This window comes from Capronia epimyces, assembly GCF_000585565.1.
Source record: "Capronia epimyces CBS 606.96 chromosome Unknown aczIQ-supercont1.1, whole genome shotgun sequence".
NCBI classification, from domain to species: domain Eukaryota; kingdom Fungi; phylum Ascomycota; class Eurotiomycetes; order Chaetothyriales; family Herpotrichiellaceae; genus Capronia; species Capronia epimyces.
The window spans coordinates 4,903,549-4,924,120 of NW_006912904.1; the positions used below are offsets into that span (position 1 = coordinate 4,903,549).

Here is a 20,572-nt window from a genome sequence, read left to right on the forward strand (position 1 = left end):
AAAATCTTCCTGGTGAGATGCGAGATCCGCGACGTGTGCATGTTCACACCTTCTTCTCCACGTTCTCAATCTGTTCGTGGATGGCGGGCTCCTTGGCTGCTACGTTGATGTGTCCCAGCTGCTCGGTAGCCAGGGTGTCGCCGAACAGTTCGGCAATCTCCTCGAGTGACTTGCCCTTCGTTTCCGGAAGGAAGAAGAAGTAGATGAAGGCGGCGGCAAAGTTGGTGGCAATGAAGAGCGCATAGTACCTCCAGCCGACATTCTCAAGCGCGACCGGAGTGACCTGTGCCAACACGATCGCAACCACGGCTTTCGTGAAGACGCCGAGACCCAGGCCCTTGGATCGGAGGAAGAAGGGGAACAACTCGGAGGGCACCACCCACACCATGGCGTTGAAAAAGACGGCATAGCCGGCCGAGTAGATGAAAATGGCGGCGATGGCGGCTCGAGGGCCAGCTTTGTTGGTGGTGCCGGCCGGGTATTCTGCGGACAGGGCCATGCAGATGGAGATCATCACGCACAGGAAGACGGACCCCGTCCACAGAGTGCGAGTGCGAGGCCATCGATCGGCCACAAACAGCATGTAGATGATCTGCCCAATGAGGCCCATGAACCCGTAGATGCCACTGATCAGCAGAGCGGTCTTCCCGTGGAATCCAACCGTGGCGTAGAAGATGTTTTGGTAGTTCTGAATGACCGTCGAGCCGCTGAGCTGACCCATCGCGAGGATGAAGCAGGCGGTTCCGGTGCGGCGGATGTATTGTCGCGAGAATAGTTGGCCGATGGCTTGCATAAAATTGGTGCCCTTCGCGGACTGTTCCAGAAGGATCTGGTCGCGAATTTGGATAAACTCTTGGGCGAGATAGTCATCTCCTTGGTCGCCGTGCAACTTGATGAGTACTGGCAGCAATGTCAGAATAGAACTCGAATTGGGAGGGAGTAGACCAACCAGCTTTAGCATCCTCGTATCGCTCTTGTTGAACCACTAAAAGGTACCATGCGTTAGCAAACGCTCCCATACGAGCGGCCCATGGGAGCAACACATACACCAACGAGGACTGTAAGGGATGAAGATGCATCCGATGGCAAGAGCCACCGCCCCGGGAATCTGCATGGCCAGCGGGATGCGCCATTGTGCATTGCCCGATGCAAACGCACCACCATAGCCGATCCAGTTGGCGATGCAGAACCCCAGAGAGATCATCAGGCCTTGTATACCGACGATAACACCACGATTCTTTGGGGGGGAGACCTCGGCGATGTAGACGGGAACCACGGTCAACATCATGCCGCAGCCCAGGCCGGCGAAGAGACGGCCAGCGATCATCATGCCCACGTTCCGCGCGCCGGCTTGCAAGGAAGCACCCAGTGTGGCTGTGCGTCGGTCAAGTCAGCAGAGGTCCCCGAGTGAGGTTCCTGGTGTTATGTGTTTCCATACCTATAATGGCCGCTCCGCAGATCGTCCACTTCCTGCCGATCTTGTCGGCCAAGTACCCGGTGAAGAAGGTGCCGACCGCCTGGCCCGCATTGTAGACGGAGACGATGGCGCCTGGAGGGAGAAGAAAGAAATCAGTGACCGTAACCGTGACCGCGGCAAGCCGCGCAGGCGTGGTGAGGTGAAGAAATACCGGTCAAGGAGGCGTTCTTCATGGTAGGCCCCAGCATGTACAACTTGAACGTGTCATGGCCGAGTGTGGTACCCATGATGCCTAGCAAGCAACCCAGTCAGCTTTGTTGAGGTGACGACGAGCCCAACATCGTGTCCTTGTGCTTACCAGAGTCGACGCCAAACACAAAGCCGCCGATGCCGACGACGAACGAGATGAGAACGATGAAGAACCCCATGATGGATGGATATGCTGCGGTATGCTATGGCGAAGGATCCAAAGAGGAAATGGCTGACGGTGCCGTGTCGTGTCGCGAGGCGAATGCGATGGGAACCTGTCTTAAATAGACATTCCCGACAAGGCCCAAAGGAGCAACTGAAATTAGAGTCTTCTCCTCTAGTCTTTCAATGAGTTGACCCGAGCAACTGCATACCAGGGACAAGCGACGGGATCAGTCCAGAACCTCAACCCGCCTGACAGAGAAGAGTTTCTCAGCCCAGTACGGTAGCCGTCCCATAATCATCCCCATCACCCATCACTCCACACGGGCAGACATGTGGGTGAGGAGAATTGCCCGCCAAGGGCTGGGGTTTTTGTGGCGGACATGGCGGCACGCGGGCAGGGGGGCAGGGGGGCAGGGGCAGGGTCAGGGGCGAAATGCAGCCCTGATTCGGCCGGCCGGGGCGAGAGACACGAGAGGCCAGCGGAGGAGGTGGAGGCGGAGGCGAAAGAGGCGAAAGGAGTCTGTTTTGCGCCGGGGACATGGCGGCGACTGTCGAATCACGATACAAGTTCGCCGCTGGCACAATGGGGAAAGGCGTGGGCTGATGCAGCATGTGCCCGCCGCACGGGGCCCGGTGGGATGGGCTTATGGGCCCCCAGGCCTTGCAGCCTTTCAGAGGGGCGAGGGACGACGTCCAAGGGCCCGGGGACCCTGTGACCCTCGACTCGCTCTCCTTTGCGCCGACCTTCAGCAGCATGCCTTGGCTTGGTGAGCGAGGGAAGATGACCCTCTGACGTTGGGCTATTTCATCTCATCAGACTCGTCTTGTCCTCGCATTGTCACTCTACACAGTATTCCACGGGTGACGTGAATACCAACTGCATCATGGCTCCCTCCATCGCCGAGCTGCCTGAGCCGGCACCGACGGTGAAGCAGTCCAAATCCACGGCGGGCAAGTCGTTCGATCTGTTCCCTCAAAGCCGCACCGCCTTCTCAGACACTCTGTTTGCAAACCCCTCCTCCGAGTATCGCGGAACACCGCTATGGAGTTGGAACACCAAGCTCGATCACGACCAGCTCATGCGGCAAATCGACCAGCTGCAAGAGATGGGCCTGGGAGGGTTCCATATGCACTCGCGGGTTGGCCTGGACACTCCGTATCTGGGCGATGAGTACATGAAACTGGTCAGAGCCTGCGTCGACCGGGCCAAGGAGAAGAAGATGCTCGCCTGGCTGTACGATGAAGACCGCTGGCCCTCCGGAGCGGCTGGAGGATTGGTCACCAAAGATGACGATAGATTTCGCTCCCGACACATGCTGATTACCCCCTGGAAGTACGGCGATCCGAACCGGCCCTATCAGGCAGAGTATGTCCCGGCGTGCCCTTTTCTTATGATCCTCGCTAAGCTCTCTTGCAGGGAAAACCATTCGTGCTCGGCCGTGGCCTCTCGCAGCGAACTCGGCTTCCTCGCTGCCCGGTACGCCATCAAGCTGGACGAAGACGGCTTTCTCGTCGAGAGCCGGCGGCTGGCAGATGACGAGGCCGACTGCGAGGACGTCTGGTACGCCTACGTGGAAACAAACCCTCCGTCCGAATGGTTCAACGGGTCGTACTATGTCGACACGTTGAACGCCGAAGCCATGCAGAAGTTTGTCGACATCACGTACGAACCCTACAAGAAGGTAGTGGGCGATGAATTCGGCAAGACGGTCCCGGCCATCTTCACCGACGAGCCTCAATTTGCGCTGAAGAACCAACTCAAGCTCGCCCACGGCAAACGAGACATCTTCCTCCCATGGACGCTGGATCTGACCGATTCGTACAAGAGTGCCTACGGCTCTGACCTGCTGGACTCGCTCCCCGAGGTGGTCTGGGACATCAGAGGCCCATCCACGACAAGATACAATTATCACGACCATGGTACGTCGGCGCCCTCGCCCTGATGGGTCTCATATGACCAAGACAGATACTGATCTCAGCAATAAACAGTGTGCACCCGTTTCGTCGGCGCCTTTATCGACCTGCTGGGCGACTGGTGCAACAACAACGGCATCGCACTCACTGGCCACATGATGAAAGAGCCGACCTTGCGATCTCAAACGAGCTCGCTCGGCGAGGCCATGCGCTGTTACAAAAACATGCACCTGCCAGGGATCGACTTGCTCTGTGACCGGCGGGAATTCACCACCGCGAAGCAGGCGCAGTCGGTGTCCAGGCAATACGGACGCTGCGGCGTGCTGTCGGAAATCTACGGCGTGACCAACTGGACCTTCACGTTCGAAGGCCACAAGGGAGCCGGGGACTGGCAGGCGGCTTTGGGCATCAACGTCCGCTGCCATCATCTGTCGTGGGTCACCATGGCCGGCGAGGCCAAACGAGACTACCCTGCTGCCATCGGCTATCAAAGTCCTTGGTACAAGGAGTATCCTCTCATCGAAAACCATTTCGCCAGAGTCCACACGGCTCTGACCCGGGGCAAGGCTGTGGTCAGAGTTGCCGTCATACACCCCATCGAGAGTTTCTGGTTGTCCTTCGGGCCGAATGAGACCTCGATTGACCAGGACGAGCTGGACCGCCAATTCCTCGATCTGACTGACTGGCTTTGTTATGGCTTGATCGACTTTGATTTCATCTCCGAGTCCCTGCTGTAAGTTCCCTGTCCCCGTCACTTGCACTCAAAAGTACTGACTGGATCCCAGGCCGGAGCAAAACCCCCAAACCCACGGCGGCAAGCTCAAGGTTGGCGTCCAGGAGTATGACGCCGTCATCGTACCGAACTTGCGCACCATCCGCAAGACGACCCTCGACGTTCTCGAGAGGTTTGCCGCCGACAACGGCAAGATCATCGTCGCAGGCGAGGATGCCACGCTGGTCCAGGTGGAACCATCCACTCGCCCCAAGAGCCTCCGTGCCACCCGCGTCCCATTCACCAAGCTCAGCATCCTCCAGGAGCTGGCCAACGTCCGAGACGTGAGGATCACTCTAGATTCGGGCTTGCCGGGCGACCTGCTTTTGTACCAAATGCGCGCCGACGGCGACGAGCGCTACCTCTTCCTGTGCAACACCGACCGCTTCCTTCCCCGGCAAAGCCAGGTTGACATCCGCGGCCGATGGTCCGCCACCGTGCTCGACACATTCTCGGGCCGATCGTACTCCTTGGACACGACCCAGTATGGCGAGTGGACGCGGTTCGACTACAAGTTCAGCGGCGCCGGATCTCTGCTGCTGAGATTGTACCCCTCCCCGACCGCCGCCATTGGCGCCTTGCCGCCGCTCACGGAGCCCGAGTGGCACGTGTCTCACGAGCTGGTCGATACCAGCGTGTCGCTGTCGGAGCCGAACGTACTCCTCCTCGATATTGCCTCGCACCGGATCAACGACGCGCAAGAGTGGGAAGAGCCGGAAGAAATCCTGCGCATCGACAATATTGCCCGGCAAAAGCTGGGCTTGAGACTCAAGAAGGACGCCTTTGCCCAGCCATGGACGACCAGCAAGGCAACGCCGACGAACAAGATCTCCCTGCAATTCAAGTTCCAGACCACGGTTGACCTTCCTGCCTCGAAACTGGCGCTGGAAGACCGGGCCACCACGCAGATCTATCTGGACGGCCAGCTGGTCCCGGCGGACGCCGATGGATGGTGGGTGGACGAGGCCATCAAAACCGTTCCTCTGCCCGCCATCCCCGCCGGCTCTCACGAGATTGTCCTGACCCTACCATTTGGGCCCATGACGAACCTGGAGCGCATCTACCTCCTCGGCGACTTCGCGGTCGACCTGCGCGGCCGCAAAGCAACAGTGGTGCCTCTGGACCTGGCCAAACTGGCTGTGGGCGACTACACGCGACAGGGGCTTCCCTTCTACGCTGGGAACGTGCACTACGAGTTCCGGCTGCAGATCGACGCCGAGACACAGCGCACGGCGATCCAGGTCCCGCGCTTCGCCGCGCCTCTGTTGGCCGTCGAGCTGGACGGCAAGCCCGTGGGCAAGATCGCCTTCCAGCCACACACTCTGGACCTCGGCGACCTGGCCCGCGGTGAGCACTCGTTGAGGATCACCGCCTTCGGAAACCGAGACCACGCCTTTGGAGCCGTCCACTTGCCCGACGGCCTCACCAAGTGGTACGGCCCGGATGCGTTCAGGACCTCGGCCAGCTGGTGGAGTTATGAATATACCATTCGCGACATGGGCCTGTTGACCGCCGTGAGGGTCTTGACTACGAATGCTGATGGGCCGCGAGAACTGAAGTGGGACAATGGTAGTATTAAGGGATACCTGTGAAGAATTCATGAACTTGGCTGGTAGTATCAGGGATACCTCTAATGAGTATCCATGGAATTGGCTGGTTGTATTAAAGAATACCTATGAAGAATATTCATCGACTCGGCTGGCAGTATCACAGGATACCTGTGAAGAATATTCACGGACTCGGCTCCGGCAGTATCAAAGGCTACCTCTAAAGTAAGACAAAAGTAGTATCAAAGGATACCTCCAAAGTAGGACAACGGGAGTATTAAAGGATACCTGTGAAGAATATTCATGGACTCGGTTCCGGTAGGATCAAACAATACCTCTGAAGAATATTCATAGACTTGGCTGGTAGTATCAAAGGATACCTCTGATGAATATTTGAATACATGGACTCGGCTCCTGGTTTACTGCATCCAGGTGCCAGGGTCAGGGTTGGATACATGTTCCCCTCCCCTACATGTCAGGTACACGCGCATATGTACTCCGTAAACTCTTTTAAAATGAACGATCCGATTGAAATCTGTGTCGAGAATGACCTCTCTGTCATAGGTTGAAATGTTGCATGTTCGCTATCAGAGGGTCGCAGGGAGAGCGCAGGCTATATACCTAGTAGTAACTAGTCTATAGTATGCCCAAACCAGCCTTTACGCCCTCTGTTAAAAGAGCAAGGCTGGGAATGCCTTAGGTACCAGGTAGGTTTGACACTCTCGGCAGTTGTTAGAGAATGGCTCGCGCCAGTGCAATTGGCAATCATACTGTACTGTAAGCATGACATGACATATACTGTATATATAAGTCCATTAAGCCGCATAAGGCAGACGGTCTAGTCTAATTAGTTTTGTTCTATTAAGCCGCATAAGGCGTCTAGTCTAATTTTTGTCTAAGTGTATGCAGTGTCTTATATGCAGAATGTCATGTCTCTGCTACGTCCTTACGTCCCTTTTCGGTCGAGCCCGCGTCATCCTCGTGGTCCTCATCATGCGAGGCGCGAATACTCAGACTCAACTTCCGTCCAGCCTCGTCCAACACATGGCCATGTACGTCCACGGCGAAGACGTCGACTTTGGTCGAGGCAAACTTTCGGGCAGGCACCCTGCGCTCGAAAAGCAGATCCAGCTCCGCAAAGGAGCGGCCATCGGGCTCGGGGATGCGGAAATATGTGTAGATGATACACAGGAAGCATGCGCCTGCCCAGAAGAAACCGGCGTAGTTCCCCCAGTTCCACTGGCCTGGGTTCAGCATGTACGGCGTGATGACAGAGCAGACAATGCCGACAATGTTGAAGAGATTGCGACCCAGTACCACGGTTTTGATCTGCAGTCGACGCGTGGACATTTCGGCCACTAGAGAATAGCAGACCGTGCCGACAGATAGCTGGTAACACGCGGCCCAAACGATCATGACGCTTCCCGTCGCCATGGCCGCTGCATCTCTGTTCGATGGAAGGCCCAGGAAGCCCATGACGAGCAGCATTATGAACAGGCCGCAAAGCCCGTACAGGAAGAGCGATCTTCGCCCGATGCCCCAGCTCATCAACAGCCACACGCCGAACACCCCAACCATATTGATGCTGTATTGGCCCAGGGCGAAATCGTACGAGGTCGATGGGTCCAACCCCGCCTGTGTCAGGAAGTATGAGGAATAGCTACTGAAGGAATTGCCGGACAGATTCTGAATTGCCCAGCACATGCAGACGATTTCGGTCCGTCGGAGGTCGGTGCCTTTGAAGCAATCAAGGTAACTGCTGCCCCCTGTGATGTTGGCTTCGAGTGCCGTAGTATGAGCCATCATGGCAACAGTCTCGTCCGCATCGAAGTTAGTCTCTCGGTTCAGGCTAGTCAGTCGAAGAAGAGCCTTCTTTGCATCGGCCACCCTTCCCTTTCGAACTAGCCACCATGGAGACTCTGGCGCCATGAATATACCGACTGCCAGCGGCAGGGGCCAAATCCATTGCAGGGCGTATGGAATCCGATAAGCCCATTCATCCTGGCGATTGAGGCTGCCTTTAATGGCCCCAATGCCGATGACTTGTCCTAAGCCCCAGCAGAAGTTGACATATGTGGTGAGGTAACCACGCAATGCGACCGGACAAACTTCAGACGCGTAGGTGATGGTCAGGGTCTGGAAAACACCCCAGGGGATTCCGGAGAAAATGTAGCCAACGAGTAGAACTTCGACGCTCGGGGCGGTGAAAAAGATGGCCGTGAATGCGGCGACTAGAACTAAGCAGCATACGGTCGTATAGCGGTATCCAAGCCACTCAGAGACGAAGCCGTTGATGAACAGACCGATGATCTGGCCGACTTGAGAGCCATTCTGTAATCCCGCCTGCCAGGGAGCCGGAATTTCCCAATCGCCGTTGGGCAACTGCTGGCCATATTTCTGCTTGAACGGGGCGAAGTTGTAGAAGTTGGGCAGGAGACACACGTCAAAGCCCTCCATGGCAATGCAGGTGCTGATCAGGATGCTCCAGCCAATGGCCTTGGGGTAGAGTCGGATGCCTTGCATCAGGGTCATCCCATGCTCCTTTTCGGTTGCAGCCATGGCGCTTTTTACAACGCCGCTCTTTGGCGCCGGAGCAGCGGCCTGGCTGGCGCCTTCGGCTTTGACAGCCTCTGCCATGGCTGGGGTTGAAGCCACGATGTTAGGTCAAAAGTCAAAGACCTGGACGACGCCGTGGATGGTGGTGTAGAGAAAACTTGGATTGGATGGAGTATTTAAAACGAACCCTGTCGAACGAACATGGCCGGTTTATTGGCCGGCAAGGCTCCATGGATCTCGATCAGAAACAGATGGGAATCGGCAAGGTGTTCCGGCCTCTGCGTTCTGAGTGGCCGCCGGAGGACAATGGAAGTGCCAACGCCGTGGAACCCTTCTCGGGGGCACGGCCCAGTGGCGGTCTTGAACCTCCGATCCTACGCCGAAGTGGTTGAAGAAGTTTCTGCAACGGCTCGTCCAGCATGAGTACTAGGGTAGAGCATGTTGGGGCCAATGGCAGGACTTCAAAGCATATGTACTCGTATCAACGTTTACCGCTGCGCAGGCTGACTTGGACCCCGGAAATAACATGTGCTTGATTCCTTTCTCTTTGGCAAGTTCCCCAACTCTCATGCAACCACGACATTCACTTTGTTGGCGTCTGATAGCCTGCGTCAGCAATGCTCGAGACGAGGCAGGACAGGACAAGAACACTCACAGAAGGCGACATGATCCTTGATGTGGAAGGCCTTCTCTTTTGGCGCAGGATAATACCAAGCAGCGTCCTTCAAGACTTGGCCATTGACAGTGATGTTATAGTAGCTGGCCTGGCCTTTCCAGGGACAGGTAGTGTGGGTATCGGAGGGTGACAGCATTGCCTGGTCGATAGAATCCGGAGGGAAGTAAATGTTGCCCTCCACGGTCTGGAACTTGTCTGATGAGGCGATGACATTGCCCGCAACCTTGGCCGTGGCGGAGGGCATCCTGCCCGAGCGAAAAGCCTTTTGTAGTGGATTGGATCGAAATATACCAATTCCTGCTTGCAAAGTCGTTCTGTTCCTGTCACTGCTGAGGATTCTAGGCTGGGGTTATTTAATGTACCGAGTCCGGATACAGAATGAAAGGATGAGTTCGAGAATATTCGAGTGTTACAGCCAGTCTCATCCCCGCACTGCGTGGCAGTTCCGCAGCTCGAGTGTCAGCAATAATGACGACAGATGCTTCGTATGGAGGGTTTACTCGACAATGATGTTTACAGAGTACATTTCAGCAAGAACTCCAACCAGTGTGCTTGAGACGAATACAAGACGTGTTGAGAAATACTAGTAATTCGAGTCCATATGAAATAGTCCTCATTATTGCAGCTAATGACTATGTCGTCTGAATATCCATCCAGATCAGCGTCGCTTTCTGGCACTGAAAGACTTCAACGGGTCAACCTTCCCCCTTGTTTTCCCGCCTGCACGGCCTTTGCGGATGCCGCCTCGCTTCTTGCTATCCTTTCGTTTGCTGTCCGGGTCTAGTTTTCTTAACCCGACAAAGCCAATGTCCTCAGAAGTCACACCCTTCCTGCCTTGCGGCGGCAAGAGATAATCTGGAACATGTTTGAGGTGGGATTGATGTCGGACAATAGCACCATGTTCGCCGTCGTGCCTGAGATGGCGGAGGTCGTCTGGATTCTCTTCAAAATGTTTCCTTAGCTTCTCACTCTTAATCAGCTCTTGCTTGATCTCTCGGGCGCGGGCTTCATGAACCGCCGCGCGAGTGACAGCTCGCAAGGCATCGTTCATGCGGTAGCGGAAGGCGTCAACCTGGGCCATGTCAAAATGATAAGGCTTCACCTCATTGCCCTTCTTTGCCTGCCGAGCAATGATTTTCTCCAGGACACGCTCATCGTTCTTAGCCGATGGGATACATGTGGCTTTGTGTTTGCCGAAACGGTCTTTGGGGATCACGAACGACAACGCCATGCCCGCCTTTCCCGCTCTCGCCGTCCTGCCGATGCGATGTGTGTACGACTTTGAGTTTTGCGGGAGATCAAAATTGATGACGCAGGCAACATTTTGGAAGTCGATGCCTCGGGAAACACCATAATCCTTTTCGTTCTTCGAAATCTTGGCCTTTTTCGAAACATGTTGCTCGACTCCGTCATCCTCGTCGCTCATTTCGTTCTCCTGACCATCGAGAGTTTGCAGCTGGGCCTTCTGTCTCCTGACGATGCCGCCAAGAACCTCCTGATCATCGGCGGCGATGAGAATGTCGTACAAGCCTTTGTTGAACTCCTGGACGACGTGAAGTCTGGAGTTGACCGGGAGCTCGGCATTCAGCACGCATGATTTGATCCCAAACTGTTCCAAAAAGAGCTTCAGGCGATAGCTTCTGTCAACATCTTGCACAAAGATGATGGCCTTGCCCCTGACCAGGCGCAGTTTGAACAAAACGAACATGAGCAGAAATTTCTCATCCTCCCCACAGCGGACGACGTACTGGGTCACTCCTTCACCTTTTTCCTCTTTTTCGTCGATCTTGACCACCGCCGCATCACGGCAGAATATTGTTTTCAACTCCTCCACCTCTGGTGTCAAGGTCGCACTGATCAGGAAGGTCTGCACGCCGCGTGGGAGAATGGAGGCAATTGTGTTGATATCATCTTCGTATCCGTAAGACAGGACGATGTCCGCTTCGTCAATAACAAGATGACTGATTCTGTCAAGAGATAATCTACCCGAGTTCAAGTATTGGGTCACTCTTCCCGGCGTTGACACGATGATGTCGGGGGAATCCTGCAACACGGCCTGCAACACGGCATCTGACAGCCGTTGAGTCAGGTTCAATGATTGTATGTCCTTGGAACAGAATGCCGAAAGTGAGCCGAAAGCCTTGTGCACTTGATCTGCCAGTTCACGCGTGGGTACAAGGACAAGAGTGGAGGTGGCTTTGTCCTTCGGTGAGGTCTTTTTTCGGCGGAGAATCGACTGGAGGATGGGCAGTATGTAGGCGGCGGTCTTGCCGCTCCCTGTCTTTGACTTTGCGAGTATATCTTTTCCTTCGAGTGCCAAAGGTATCACTTTCGCTTGCACCAAGGTAGGGGCCGAGAATTTTGCCTTTGCAACGGCCTGCATCAGGCGAGGGTCGAGACCGAAACTGTCGAACGAAGGATCATCGGGCTGGCTTTCGGGGGCCACCTCCACCGTTGGCGCGTCGTTGGCATCCAGTTTGCGCTTCATGGCGAGAACATGGCACCCGACAACAATGGCGTTTGGGAGAGGGTGGAATGTAATATCGAGGTGTTGCGAGATGGTGGTGTAGCAGTGGCAGAGTCTGATCCTGGAAGGCAGAATCGCTTGGCAACAAAAGATGAGTGCTCCGCACTACTAGTACGGATACATGTAATTACTATTACCGTACACTGCCGCTTTTATAACGACTCACCCTCGCCCACCTTCACACCCTTCAGATCTAATACAGCAGGCGGTTCCTTCTTTGACTCCTTTCTCACTTACGACGTCCTCTCGTTTGGATAGACCCATCCTTCTACCGGTAGAATATAAAGACCTCTTTTCTGCCTTCGGGGCTACCAGCTTTCCTCCTCCTCTAGAACACAATCCTTCTCGAACGACGTTGTTGTCATTGTCGTTACCACGGCCCTTCCATCGCCCACTCAATAGAAAGTAGGCAGGAAATCATCGCATTGAAATACCTAATTATGCCGGCATCTGCAAGACTTGCACCGAAGGATCCTGGGCTCGCCCTCTTCCACGTATGAGCCGAAAAATTGGCGGCAATTTCGACAACTGTCGTGCTCCTTAAGCAACTTGAGCGTGTGATCTCTGTCCGCTGTCACTTCTTCAACTTGCTGTCTCAGAATCTTAACGGCTTCTTGCGAATTTCGCAGATCTCTCTCAAGGGCTCGCTGCGTTTCAATAGCCTTCTTGGCCTGACAAGCGTGTTCGTGAGCCTGCCGTGATAATAGTTTCCAGGCAATAGGTTCGTGCCGTAGGAGCAGCAAGGTTAACTCCCCGTCTTGCGGGATATACCCAGAGTATGCAAGACAGGACTCGAGGATTTGGGCTCTCAGTCCATTTGCACCATCACCACCATGATTGAAAACTCGAGAAAATGGTTCGAGAAAGGCATCGGCCCTGAAGTTTTTCTCGACCGAAGCTGTGAATCTGCTCATCGCCTGTCGCATAAGCTCCCTGATGTCTAGGTATTTTGCCAGCAGGTAAATCTCAGTATGAACCATAAGCTGCTCCGACTGCTGGCGGATGGATGCTGTCTCCGTTTCTTCAATTTCTGGCACCTCTTGATCGCCAAACACATCAGTGCCATCGCCGGCTCTTATTTCGGGTTTCTTCGTTGAAGAGTTGTATTCTCCAGTGTACATGAATTCAAGGACTTTCTCAAAGATATCGGCATTCTCTTCAGTCAGTGTCCCACGACCTTCGAGTCCTTCCTATACGTATGTTAGCTATTCTGTTCCACGGAGCATGAATTGCTCACCTTGAAATTGCCAGTACATAGGCGGTGCAACATAGTTGACTGAGGACAGACGACATTGCGATGAACTTTGAAGTCTCTTCCATCGACAGTCAGGATAAAGTCAGAAAACTCGCCTGTCTGTAGAAGATGCCTTTGTCGCTCTGCAAATGACATCGTGAAAAAGACGCTGACATTCAAGTCAAGGTCAGATCAACAACCCTTGATATCGTTGAACGAAAGCCGTGTCACAGCCCCGTTCCATGTAGGTCAGGAAAGAGTAATCAAAACAGCCCACATTCCAGTCAGCGAGGAACACTCAACACGAGAAGTTCTGAGATGAATTGTTGCACGAGGAGGGTACTGTAGAGTGAAGAGTGCAAATTGGAATAATCAAGAATGATATCTCGCGTCACCTGTTAACCCATGACGTGGCTGCATGTCACGACTTGAACCCAATGCTGGAAGCATAATCCGCTCAGCGGTATTTCGCTAGCAGCATCAATACGCATTGCCATCAAGGTTGGCACCTCGTGTTCAGTCAGTGTCAACGGCGAAGAGGACTTGGATGAGGAGAAATGTACATTCTTAGATGTTACGTCTATATCTGACACATAGGAGTAGTGAGTTGAACCACCAATTCTCACACCGGACGCCATGTCTACATCCTCATTTAAGACTCAGGCGGCATCTACCAGGCTGGACTGATCCGTGTGAAGAGTGGCCAAGAGCGTCTTTCTTCCCTGCTCGAGACTCAAGGCGTCGACCCTGGCCTGGATCTCCTTCGCAGTCTTCCTCACCTGTTCCGCGATCTTGGACCACGGGGTCGGCGTATTGCCCTGGCCCCCACCTAGACTCTCTCCAGTCACGCCAGCTGGGCTGACATGGACGTCGACCAACTTCCCGTTCCTCTTCCTGACCACACCATCCACGATGACGAACTGGACATCCGCACTCTCACTGAACCTCACGACCGCGACGACGGGATCGTACTCGGCAGCTCCAAGCATGCCCACACTGCCCGCAGCATCGAACACGACGATGTCGGCCTTCTTGCCCTTCGCAATGCTCCCGACCTGGGCGTCCAGACCTAGACACCGGGCGCCCCGGATTGTCGCCAGATTAAAGGCCTCCTCTGACGACCCCTTGACACTCCCGGCGGGGAATTTGTCGTCGGCCAAGAGGTGTGAGTTGTATTCGACCCGGGTGAGGTTGAGGAGGTTGCGGGCTTGGAGCGGGATGCTGGAGGGATTGCTGCTGTGGCAGTCAATCCCAAGCGAGACGTTGGCTGAGCGCGTGGCGGTGAAGGATGGGTGCATAGCGACAGGGTAGCCCATTCCCATTTGGGATTCAGTGTCGGGTGTGCTGGAGATGGGTGTGCCGGTCGAGGCGAGGAGGGAGAGATCTATTGAGGGGAGGCCCGTGCAGTGCGAAAGTAGCAGAAAAGGCAGGGTGGGAGTTGTATTGGTCGGTGGATAAGGTACTTGCAACAGATTATAGGATGAGAACATTGGGATAGTGGGTTGGAGGCCTGGGTGTAGGATTAGTCGTGCCATTCATGAGACGAGCGAGAGCCTTCAGGCAGTGGAGTTGCCCAGCGGGTGAATCTCCGTGATCTTGAATCCTCTACTTTCGAACAGAGATGGATCCACGGAAAAATATCAATTATATGGGCAAACAAAATCATACAGCGTGAAGAGGAAAACAAAACTCACCCTGAAAAGCATTCCTCCCAACATGCGTCGTCACAATCCTCACACCCTTCTGTCTTAACCTTTCAAACATCCCCAACACCATCTCCCTTGGCAAAAACCAAAAGTCAAAGCCCATACCTATCTCCACTGTCGTCGTTGCTTGCGACTCAGATGTAGGGTAGTTGTATTTCTCCGCCCAGTCACAAAGTTGCGTCAGTGCCCATTCGGGAAGAAGGTCTTGGTTTGGCACACAGCTGGACCGGTCCCACTGGGTCATGCGCAAGGGGATGGTGTAGGCGAAAATGGAGCGGATGCCAGAGTCGAGGGTTCCGGCTAGGGCGGAGGTGGCTGGGATTGATTTAGCTGTCAGAATGCAGAGGGAGGATTCACGATTGCTCGTTGATGGTGAGAGACGTACCATGCTCCGCCGTGTAAGCGATATGGGCGTGGTCAAGAACGAGAGTCGTTCCTGAGTTGATTGCCTCGAGACAGCCTGAGAGTTGGCCCCAGTACGTGTCCTCAGATGTATATACGTAGGACATCATGTTACCTGTGACAGGCCGTCAGTGGACTTCATGTGTAACAATCTTCGTGACCAAGGATCAAGAGATCGATCAGCGAAGTCACAAGGTTTGCAGTGTAATGAGGCGACTAATAGCATACCAGAGACCATATACGAAACCAATCCTTCATCGGCATGTCTTCCCTTCAACTGCGTCTGCCATACATGATGGTGTGTATCGACGAAGCCAGGAGAGATTATTTTTCCTTTGCAGTCTATGACTTCGGTCGCCTCGGACGGTGAGGAGATATTCTTGCCCACGTCGGCGATGATGTTGTCCTGGATAAGCACGTCGGTGTCATAGAGCGGTATGACATGATCATCGGCGTCGTGAGAAAGGACTGTGCCCCCTCGAAGGAGGATTGAAGATGACGATTTCGCTGCCATATCTTGGATAGTGTCGATGTCGTTTCTTTTAGCCCCTAGAGAAATAAATGCCTTATGTGAAGAGAGAGACGAAGATAAAAAACACCCGACTTGGGACGACCTGGATTTTATAGGTTCTTCTCCTTTCGTGAATTCCCCTTGGCTGTCGGCCAACTCAGGCTCAAGGTGAAGTATAAATGGTGGTTCAATGCTCTGTCCTCCTTACCTTTACACCAGGCTGTCAAAAGTCTCCGATCGGCGGATGAACTCGCCATCCGACGGACGTTAGCATCCAATAATGGCCGCTCGGCAGTCGCCGGCATAAGACTGGAAAGAACAGGGAAGAATCCATGGGGATCCGTTTGATCGTGAGGATCTCGGACTTTGTTGTGTGCTGTATTAAAGGTGTCGTGGGTCTGGGAGAAAAGGGCGTTGAGGGGTGAGTCGCCTCGCTTCGCTCTGACTACGATAGTAGCCTCAACATCTTCAGCGTCATCAGACAGTTTGCTTCCGAGTTTTCGCACACTCATATGCACTGCGCATATTGAGTTAACACCTTGTGGGCAATGAAATTGAGTTATGTTCTCTGTTTGATATCGATCCCTTAGGTACTGCAGAATGGCTAAGAGTACTCTGTTGAGATATCTCACACTACCAAATTCGACACTGAACTGTACCAACTAGTTTTACTATCGTCTTCTTGTTTCGAGAAAATAGGTATTCAGACTCGTAAAGGCGTGGATTGAAATCGCCTATTAGGCGCGTAAAGTGGCATAATAACGGTCTGGAATATGGTAGGTGACGGGTGGCCTTGCTCACCTTGGCGAGTAAATATAATTTTGGAGAAAAAAGTTGACGCAGGCCATCTCCGCAGTTTGCGGGAGAAAAAGTGTCTGCAATTCTATCCTTCAACAACCTCCCAGGCCTGGTCGGTGACAAAGATGACGCACCCTACTAGAGTTCTGAATCATGTCGGGAACGACCATCCTTTCGATGCCCTCGAGAAGGATGAAGTGGAACTGAGGCTGGAAAAGGCAGTCTTTGGGGACGACGCTGGCTTTCTAGAGTCTTTGCACAGGCATGAGCAGGAAGACACGGCGTTGATTCGACGCGACGAGTATAACTTCAAGGACCAGAGCGCCAGCGATGCTGAGAACGACGATGAAGGGCTGTCTGATGTCGCTGACGAAGATGTATGTCTCCCAAACTCTGTTCACTGCATTCCATTGACAAATGCTTCAGTTATTCTTCCTCGACGCGGGAACCGGGCAGCTTCCTTCTACGGTCTCAAGGGAACTCGAACGAAACCAATTGCCACAGAGCGTAACCGAACAAGAGCCTGCGTGGATAGACAGTGATGACGACCGAATGACAGTCTCACTAGCGTCGAATTCGCGGTTGAGGAAGCTGCGAGATACTCTAGAGGACGACATCGTCAGTGGGAGGGAGTATATTCAAAGACTACGTCGACAATATGAGAGGCTCCATGCCACCCCGGAATGGGTGACATACGCCCGGAAAAGGAGGAGGCTGTCGTCACACGAGAAGACTTTGGAAGACTCTGATACCGACATGTCTATGGAAGACGCTGAACCTCTCCCTTCAGCACAACCGCTGGCTGAACTTCTCCGGAGCGCAGGCTCTTTGACTCGGTCCGAGTCAAAACCCGCCTCCAAAGGGCTCCGAAAGCTCCGACCGGAAGTGATCGATATCGAGCGATGCAAAGATGTCGCTGGCTCTGGACCGTCTTCTGTCGATACTTTACAATTTCACCCTTACTATCCTCTCCTGCTCTCTGCTGGACCAAGCTCAACGGTCATCTTGTATCATATCTCACCCCAACCACCAAATCCGAACCCTGTCTTGACGTCAATGCACCTCAAGGGGACCCCCATTCACACCGCCGCGTTTTGCAGACCCCACGGTACGAATACTTCATCAGCTGAAAGCGAAGTCCGCGATCAGACGCGAGTGTTTCTCTCCTCCCGGCGCCGTTATTTCTACACGTGGTCGCTTGCTACAGGGGTGGTGGCGAAGGTTACCCGCGCACTGTATGGAGAGGCACGGCAGGAACAGCGAACCATGGAGTCTTTTAAGCTCTCGCCCTGCGGACGTTACATGGGACTGATCGGCTCCTCAAAAAAAGGAGGCGGAAGCATCAATGTACTGTCGACGGAAAGTCTGCAGTGGATCTGCAGCTGTCGGATCGACTCCAGGGGAGGGGTTGCGGACTTTGCCTGGTGGCGCGACGGGAACGGGTTTGCCGTGACGGGAAAGAATGGTGAAGTCAGTGAGTACGACATGGAGACGAGAAGAGTCGTTCACCGTTGGACGGATGAGGGTGCTGTTGGTACAACAGTGATTGCCCTAGGTGGACAGACCGGACGACCCGGGAGAGACGGATCGCGCTGGGTGGCGATCGGGTCCTCGAGCGGCATCGTGAATGTGTACGATCGCAGTGGATGGATTGTTGGGGATGGGGAAAAGACGACCAAGGACGAAAGACCCAGCCCGACCAAAGTTTTGGACCAACTGACGACGCCAATCTCCCACCTTGAGTTTTCTGAAGATGGCCAGATGCTTATCATGTCTTCGAGGTGGAAAAAGAACGCCCTGAGACTGGTTCACCTTCCAAGCTGTACCGTTTATAGAAACTGGCCGACTGACAAGACGCCGCTGGGGAGGGTCAGCGCAGTTGCTCTCTCGCCTGAAGGAAGTTACCTTGCTGTTGGAAACGAGCAAGGAAAGATCAGGCTGTGGGAAATACGCGAGTAGAATCTCCTGGTGACGGGACTGTTTTAATGAGATCCTTTGAAGTCTATGTCGCCTCTATTCAAGATTCTTGTCCCTGGTCTAAACTAGACTAAATCGCGAGTTGCTTCAACTGCTCCAATTCCTTAACCCCAACAGTGTTGCCCACTTTGATCCTCTTAAGCGTGAGCGCAGCGATGACAGCAGCGCCCACGCCGCTTCCATCCTCCGCACTAAGGATGACGACGGGATCCTTTTTCCCCTTTGGCCAGTCGAGGATTTCGCGCAGCGCCTGGGCGCCGCGAGCCTTGAAGTGAGGATATTTGGTGAAAACCGAGCCATCCGCGCCGACATGGCAAGTTTCGATGTTCTTTTTCTTGCAAATGGCAGCCACGCCGCAGGCGGACAGACGTGCAGCCCGGGTTCCAATCAGCTCCGCCAAACGTCGGCACAACTCCAGTTCCGGCTTGCTTGGGTTGATGTTGAGGTCCTTCTCGAACAGGTCATGCGTTTCCTGCAAATTCTCGAACGGATCTTCCTCGATGAGGGCGAGGAATGAGGCGTCAATGGTGTAGGGTTTCTTCAACTTGGAAATGTCCTGACCTTCAAACAACAAGTTCTTGTTCTCGTGGAGATCAACGAGGACGAGACGGAAGATTTCGCCCAGGTACAAGCCGGCGATCATCTTCTCGAAAGCCTGCTGCCCGGGTCGAGGAGACTCCTCGTCGATAATGGTGTCATACTTTGTGATCGGCAGGACCTTGTGCTCATTGTCAAAAGCTCCATATTCGCAATTGATGGCCATGGGGCAGTCATCAGGCAGGTTCAAATGCTTCAGTTTAGGTATTGAGCCACAATCCTCCATGTAGGCAGCGTTACAACCGGTGCCGAAGATGCAGCCGACTCGCATGGCCTGGTCGGTGTAGGCTGAAGCGATCAACGTGCCAGTGGTGTCGTTGATGAGAGCTACAAGCTTGATTGGCAGATTCTAGCAACAAGTTAGTCGGCTGAAGCAAGAGGTGGAATAAACGGTGGTCATACCCTGGCCTCGAGCGCAGCTTGAAACTGAGGAACAACGTCTTCACCTTCGACTCCTGAGATGTCAAACCCTTTGGTCCATCGCTGGAGAATACCGTGATCGATGTAGTGCTGGGTAGCTGGGTAGGAGAAAGTGAAGCCGAGTGGCAGGTTGAGCACCTCTTCTTCCTCGTGGTGGAATTCGATGAACTGTTGTAAGCAGTCCGCGATATATTCCCATAGCTCGTCTGCAGTGCCTGTCTTGAGCTCCTCCGGCATACGGTATTTACTCTGGATTATGTCGAATTCGCCCTTCTCTTCCGTCAGAGTGATCTCGCAGACCCGCAGGTTGGTGCCGCCCATGTCCAGGGCAAGAAAAGTGCCTTGCTCGTCTCCATCCGGGAATGCCATGACCCAAGTCGGGTTCATTGGAATGTTGCCTCCTTCTTTTTCCAAGCCAGCGGCTAACTCAGACACGAAATGATCGGTAACCTTCTTAAGTGTTGCGGCATCAACTGTGAACAGGTTCTCGAGATTGGAGAGTTCATCGAGTAAGGTTTTTGGCACATCGGCCATAGACCCTGTAAATAACCGGTGGTCAGCTCGTGCAGTATGCTTTGTATGAATACGCTGGACTGACCCTTGCGGGAGGGCTTGCGCTTCGGCCCCAGCCCAACCATCTTGTCTGTGAGGCGAAGTAAAAGATCAGATACTTAAAGGTCAAGGGGATGTTGCTGAGCTCTCTAGACCGGTATGCCTTTTGGACGAGGGAGCTTTGCACGGTAAAAGAGAAGAAAGTTGGCAGTTGAAAGTGAGTGCGGTGAGAAACGGAGAACCAAAATGTTGATAGACAAGCGGGGCAGGTCGAGGCCAGGGGAAAGATCGGGGCTCCGAAGGCCACCAAACCACACCGACGAGGGGCAGTTTACGGTATCCCCTTATCCCCAGAGCTTTTGCCCGACTAGCTCGCTGGGCCGGATTTAAGGCCACTTTCACGATAAGAGTGGGTGGAATTGGGGGAATCGAAGAAATCCATTGTTATCGACTGCGACATTCTTCTGTCATTGCTGGAGCTTCATTCCCATCCAGTTGAGCTCTAAATCCTGACTAACCCTCGACGGCTGACTCCAAACCACTTCGCAAGCC

At 53.9% G+C, this 20,572-nt stretch overlaps 9 protein-coding genes across 9 annotated transcripts; 2 read left to right on the top strand and 7 right to left on the bottom strand.

Annotated features, from left to right (window-relative positions):
* Positions 1 to 43: 43 nt before the first annotated feature.
* A1O3_01775 (uncharacterized protein) lies at positions 44 to 1,845 on the bottom strand (the record flags this gene model as incomplete). Its single annotated transcript, XM_007731918.1, has 6 exons — positions 44 to 900; positions 950 to 985; positions 1,048 to 1,374; positions 1,439 to 1,549; positions 1,629 to 1,709; positions 1,776 to 1,845. 6 exons carry the CDS (start codon positions 1,843 to 1,845, stop codon positions 44 to 46), a joined length of 1,482 nt encoding a protein of 493 aa, XP_007730108.1.
* An 870-nt stretch (positions 1,846 to 2,715) lies between these two features.
* On the top strand, positions 2,716 to 6,109 carry A1O3_01776 (uncharacterized protein; the record flags this gene model as incomplete). The annotated part of the gene is made up of 4 exons (XM_007731919.1): positions 2,716 to 3,197; positions 3,249 to 3,751; positions 3,821 to 4,478; positions 4,531 to 6,109. The coding sequence occupies 4 exons, from the start codon at positions 2,716 to 2,718 to the stop codon at positions 6,107 to 6,109; spliced, it is 3,222 nt and encodes a 1,073-aa protein (XP_007730109.1).
* An 882-nt stretch (positions 6,110 to 6,991) lies between these two features.
* A1O3_01777 (MFS transporter, SP family, general alpha glucoside:H+ symporter) lies at positions 6,992 to 8,701 on the bottom strand (the record flags this gene model as incomplete). Its single annotated transcript, XM_007731920.1, has 1 exon — positions 6,992 to 8,701. The coding sequence occupies one exon, from the start codon at positions 8,699 to 8,701 to the stop codon at positions 6,992 to 6,994; it is 1,710 nt and encodes a 569-aa protein (XP_007730110.1).
* A 485-nt stretch (positions 8,702 to 9,186) lies between these two features.
* Positions 9,187 to 9,540, bottom strand: A1O3_01778 (uncharacterized protein; the record flags this gene model as incomplete). Its single annotated transcript, XM_007731921.1, has 2 exons — positions 9,187 to 9,218; positions 9,276 to 9,540. 2 exons carry the CDS (start codon positions 9,538 to 9,540, stop codon positions 9,187 to 9,189), a joined length of 297 nt encoding a protein of 98 aa, XP_007730111.1.
* Positions 9,541 to 9,954: 414 nt separating this feature from the next.
* On the bottom strand, positions 9,955 to 11,784 carry A1O3_01779 (ATP-dependent RNA helicase dbp9; the record flags this gene model as incomplete). The annotated part of the gene is made up of 1 exon (XM_007731922.1): positions 9,955 to 11,784. One exon carries the CDS (start codon positions 11,782 to 11,784, stop codon positions 9,955 to 9,957), a length of 1,830 nt encoding a protein of 609 aa, XP_007730112.1.
* Positions 11,785 to 12,257: 473 nt separating this feature from the next.
* Positions 12,258 to 13,213, bottom strand: A1O3_01780 (uncharacterized protein; the record flags this gene model as incomplete). The annotated part of the gene is made up of 2 exons (XM_007731923.1): positions 12,258 to 13,013; positions 13,061 to 13,213. The coding sequence occupies 2 exons, from the start codon at positions 13,211 to 13,213 to the stop codon at positions 12,258 to 12,260; spliced, it is 909 nt and encodes a 302-aa protein (XP_007730113.1).
* Positions 13,214 to 13,716: 503 nt separating this feature from the next.
* Positions 13,717 to 15,679, bottom strand: A1O3_01781 (uncharacterized protein; the record flags this gene model as incomplete). The annotated part of the gene is made up of 4 exons (XM_007731924.1): positions 13,717 to 14,567; positions 14,752 to 15,078; positions 15,149 to 15,280; positions 15,394 to 15,679. 4 exons carry the CDS (start codon positions 15,677 to 15,679, stop codon positions 13,717 to 13,719), a joined length of 1,596 nt encoding a protein of 531 aa, XP_007730114.1.
* A 920-nt stretch (positions 15,680 to 16,599) lies between these two features.
* On the top strand, positions 16,600 to 18,433 carry A1O3_01782 (uncharacterized protein; the record flags this gene model as incomplete). The annotated part of the gene is made up of 2 exons (XM_007731925.1): positions 16,600 to 16,851; positions 16,901 to 18,433. 2 exons carry the CDS (start codon positions 16,600 to 16,602, stop codon positions 18,431 to 18,433), a joined length of 1,785 nt encoding a protein of 594 aa, XP_007730115.1.
* An 88-nt stretch (positions 18,434 to 18,521) lies between these two features.
* Positions 18,522 to 20,002, bottom strand: A1O3_01783 (hexokinase; the record flags this gene model as incomplete). Its single annotated transcript, XM_007731926.1, has 2 exons — positions 18,522 to 19,397; positions 19,451 to 20,002. The coding sequence occupies 2 exons, from the start codon at positions 20,000 to 20,002 to the stop codon at positions 18,522 to 18,524; spliced, it is 1,428 nt and encodes a 475-aa protein (XP_007730116.1).
* Between the last annotated feature and the right edge of the window lie 570 nt (positions 20,003 to 20,572).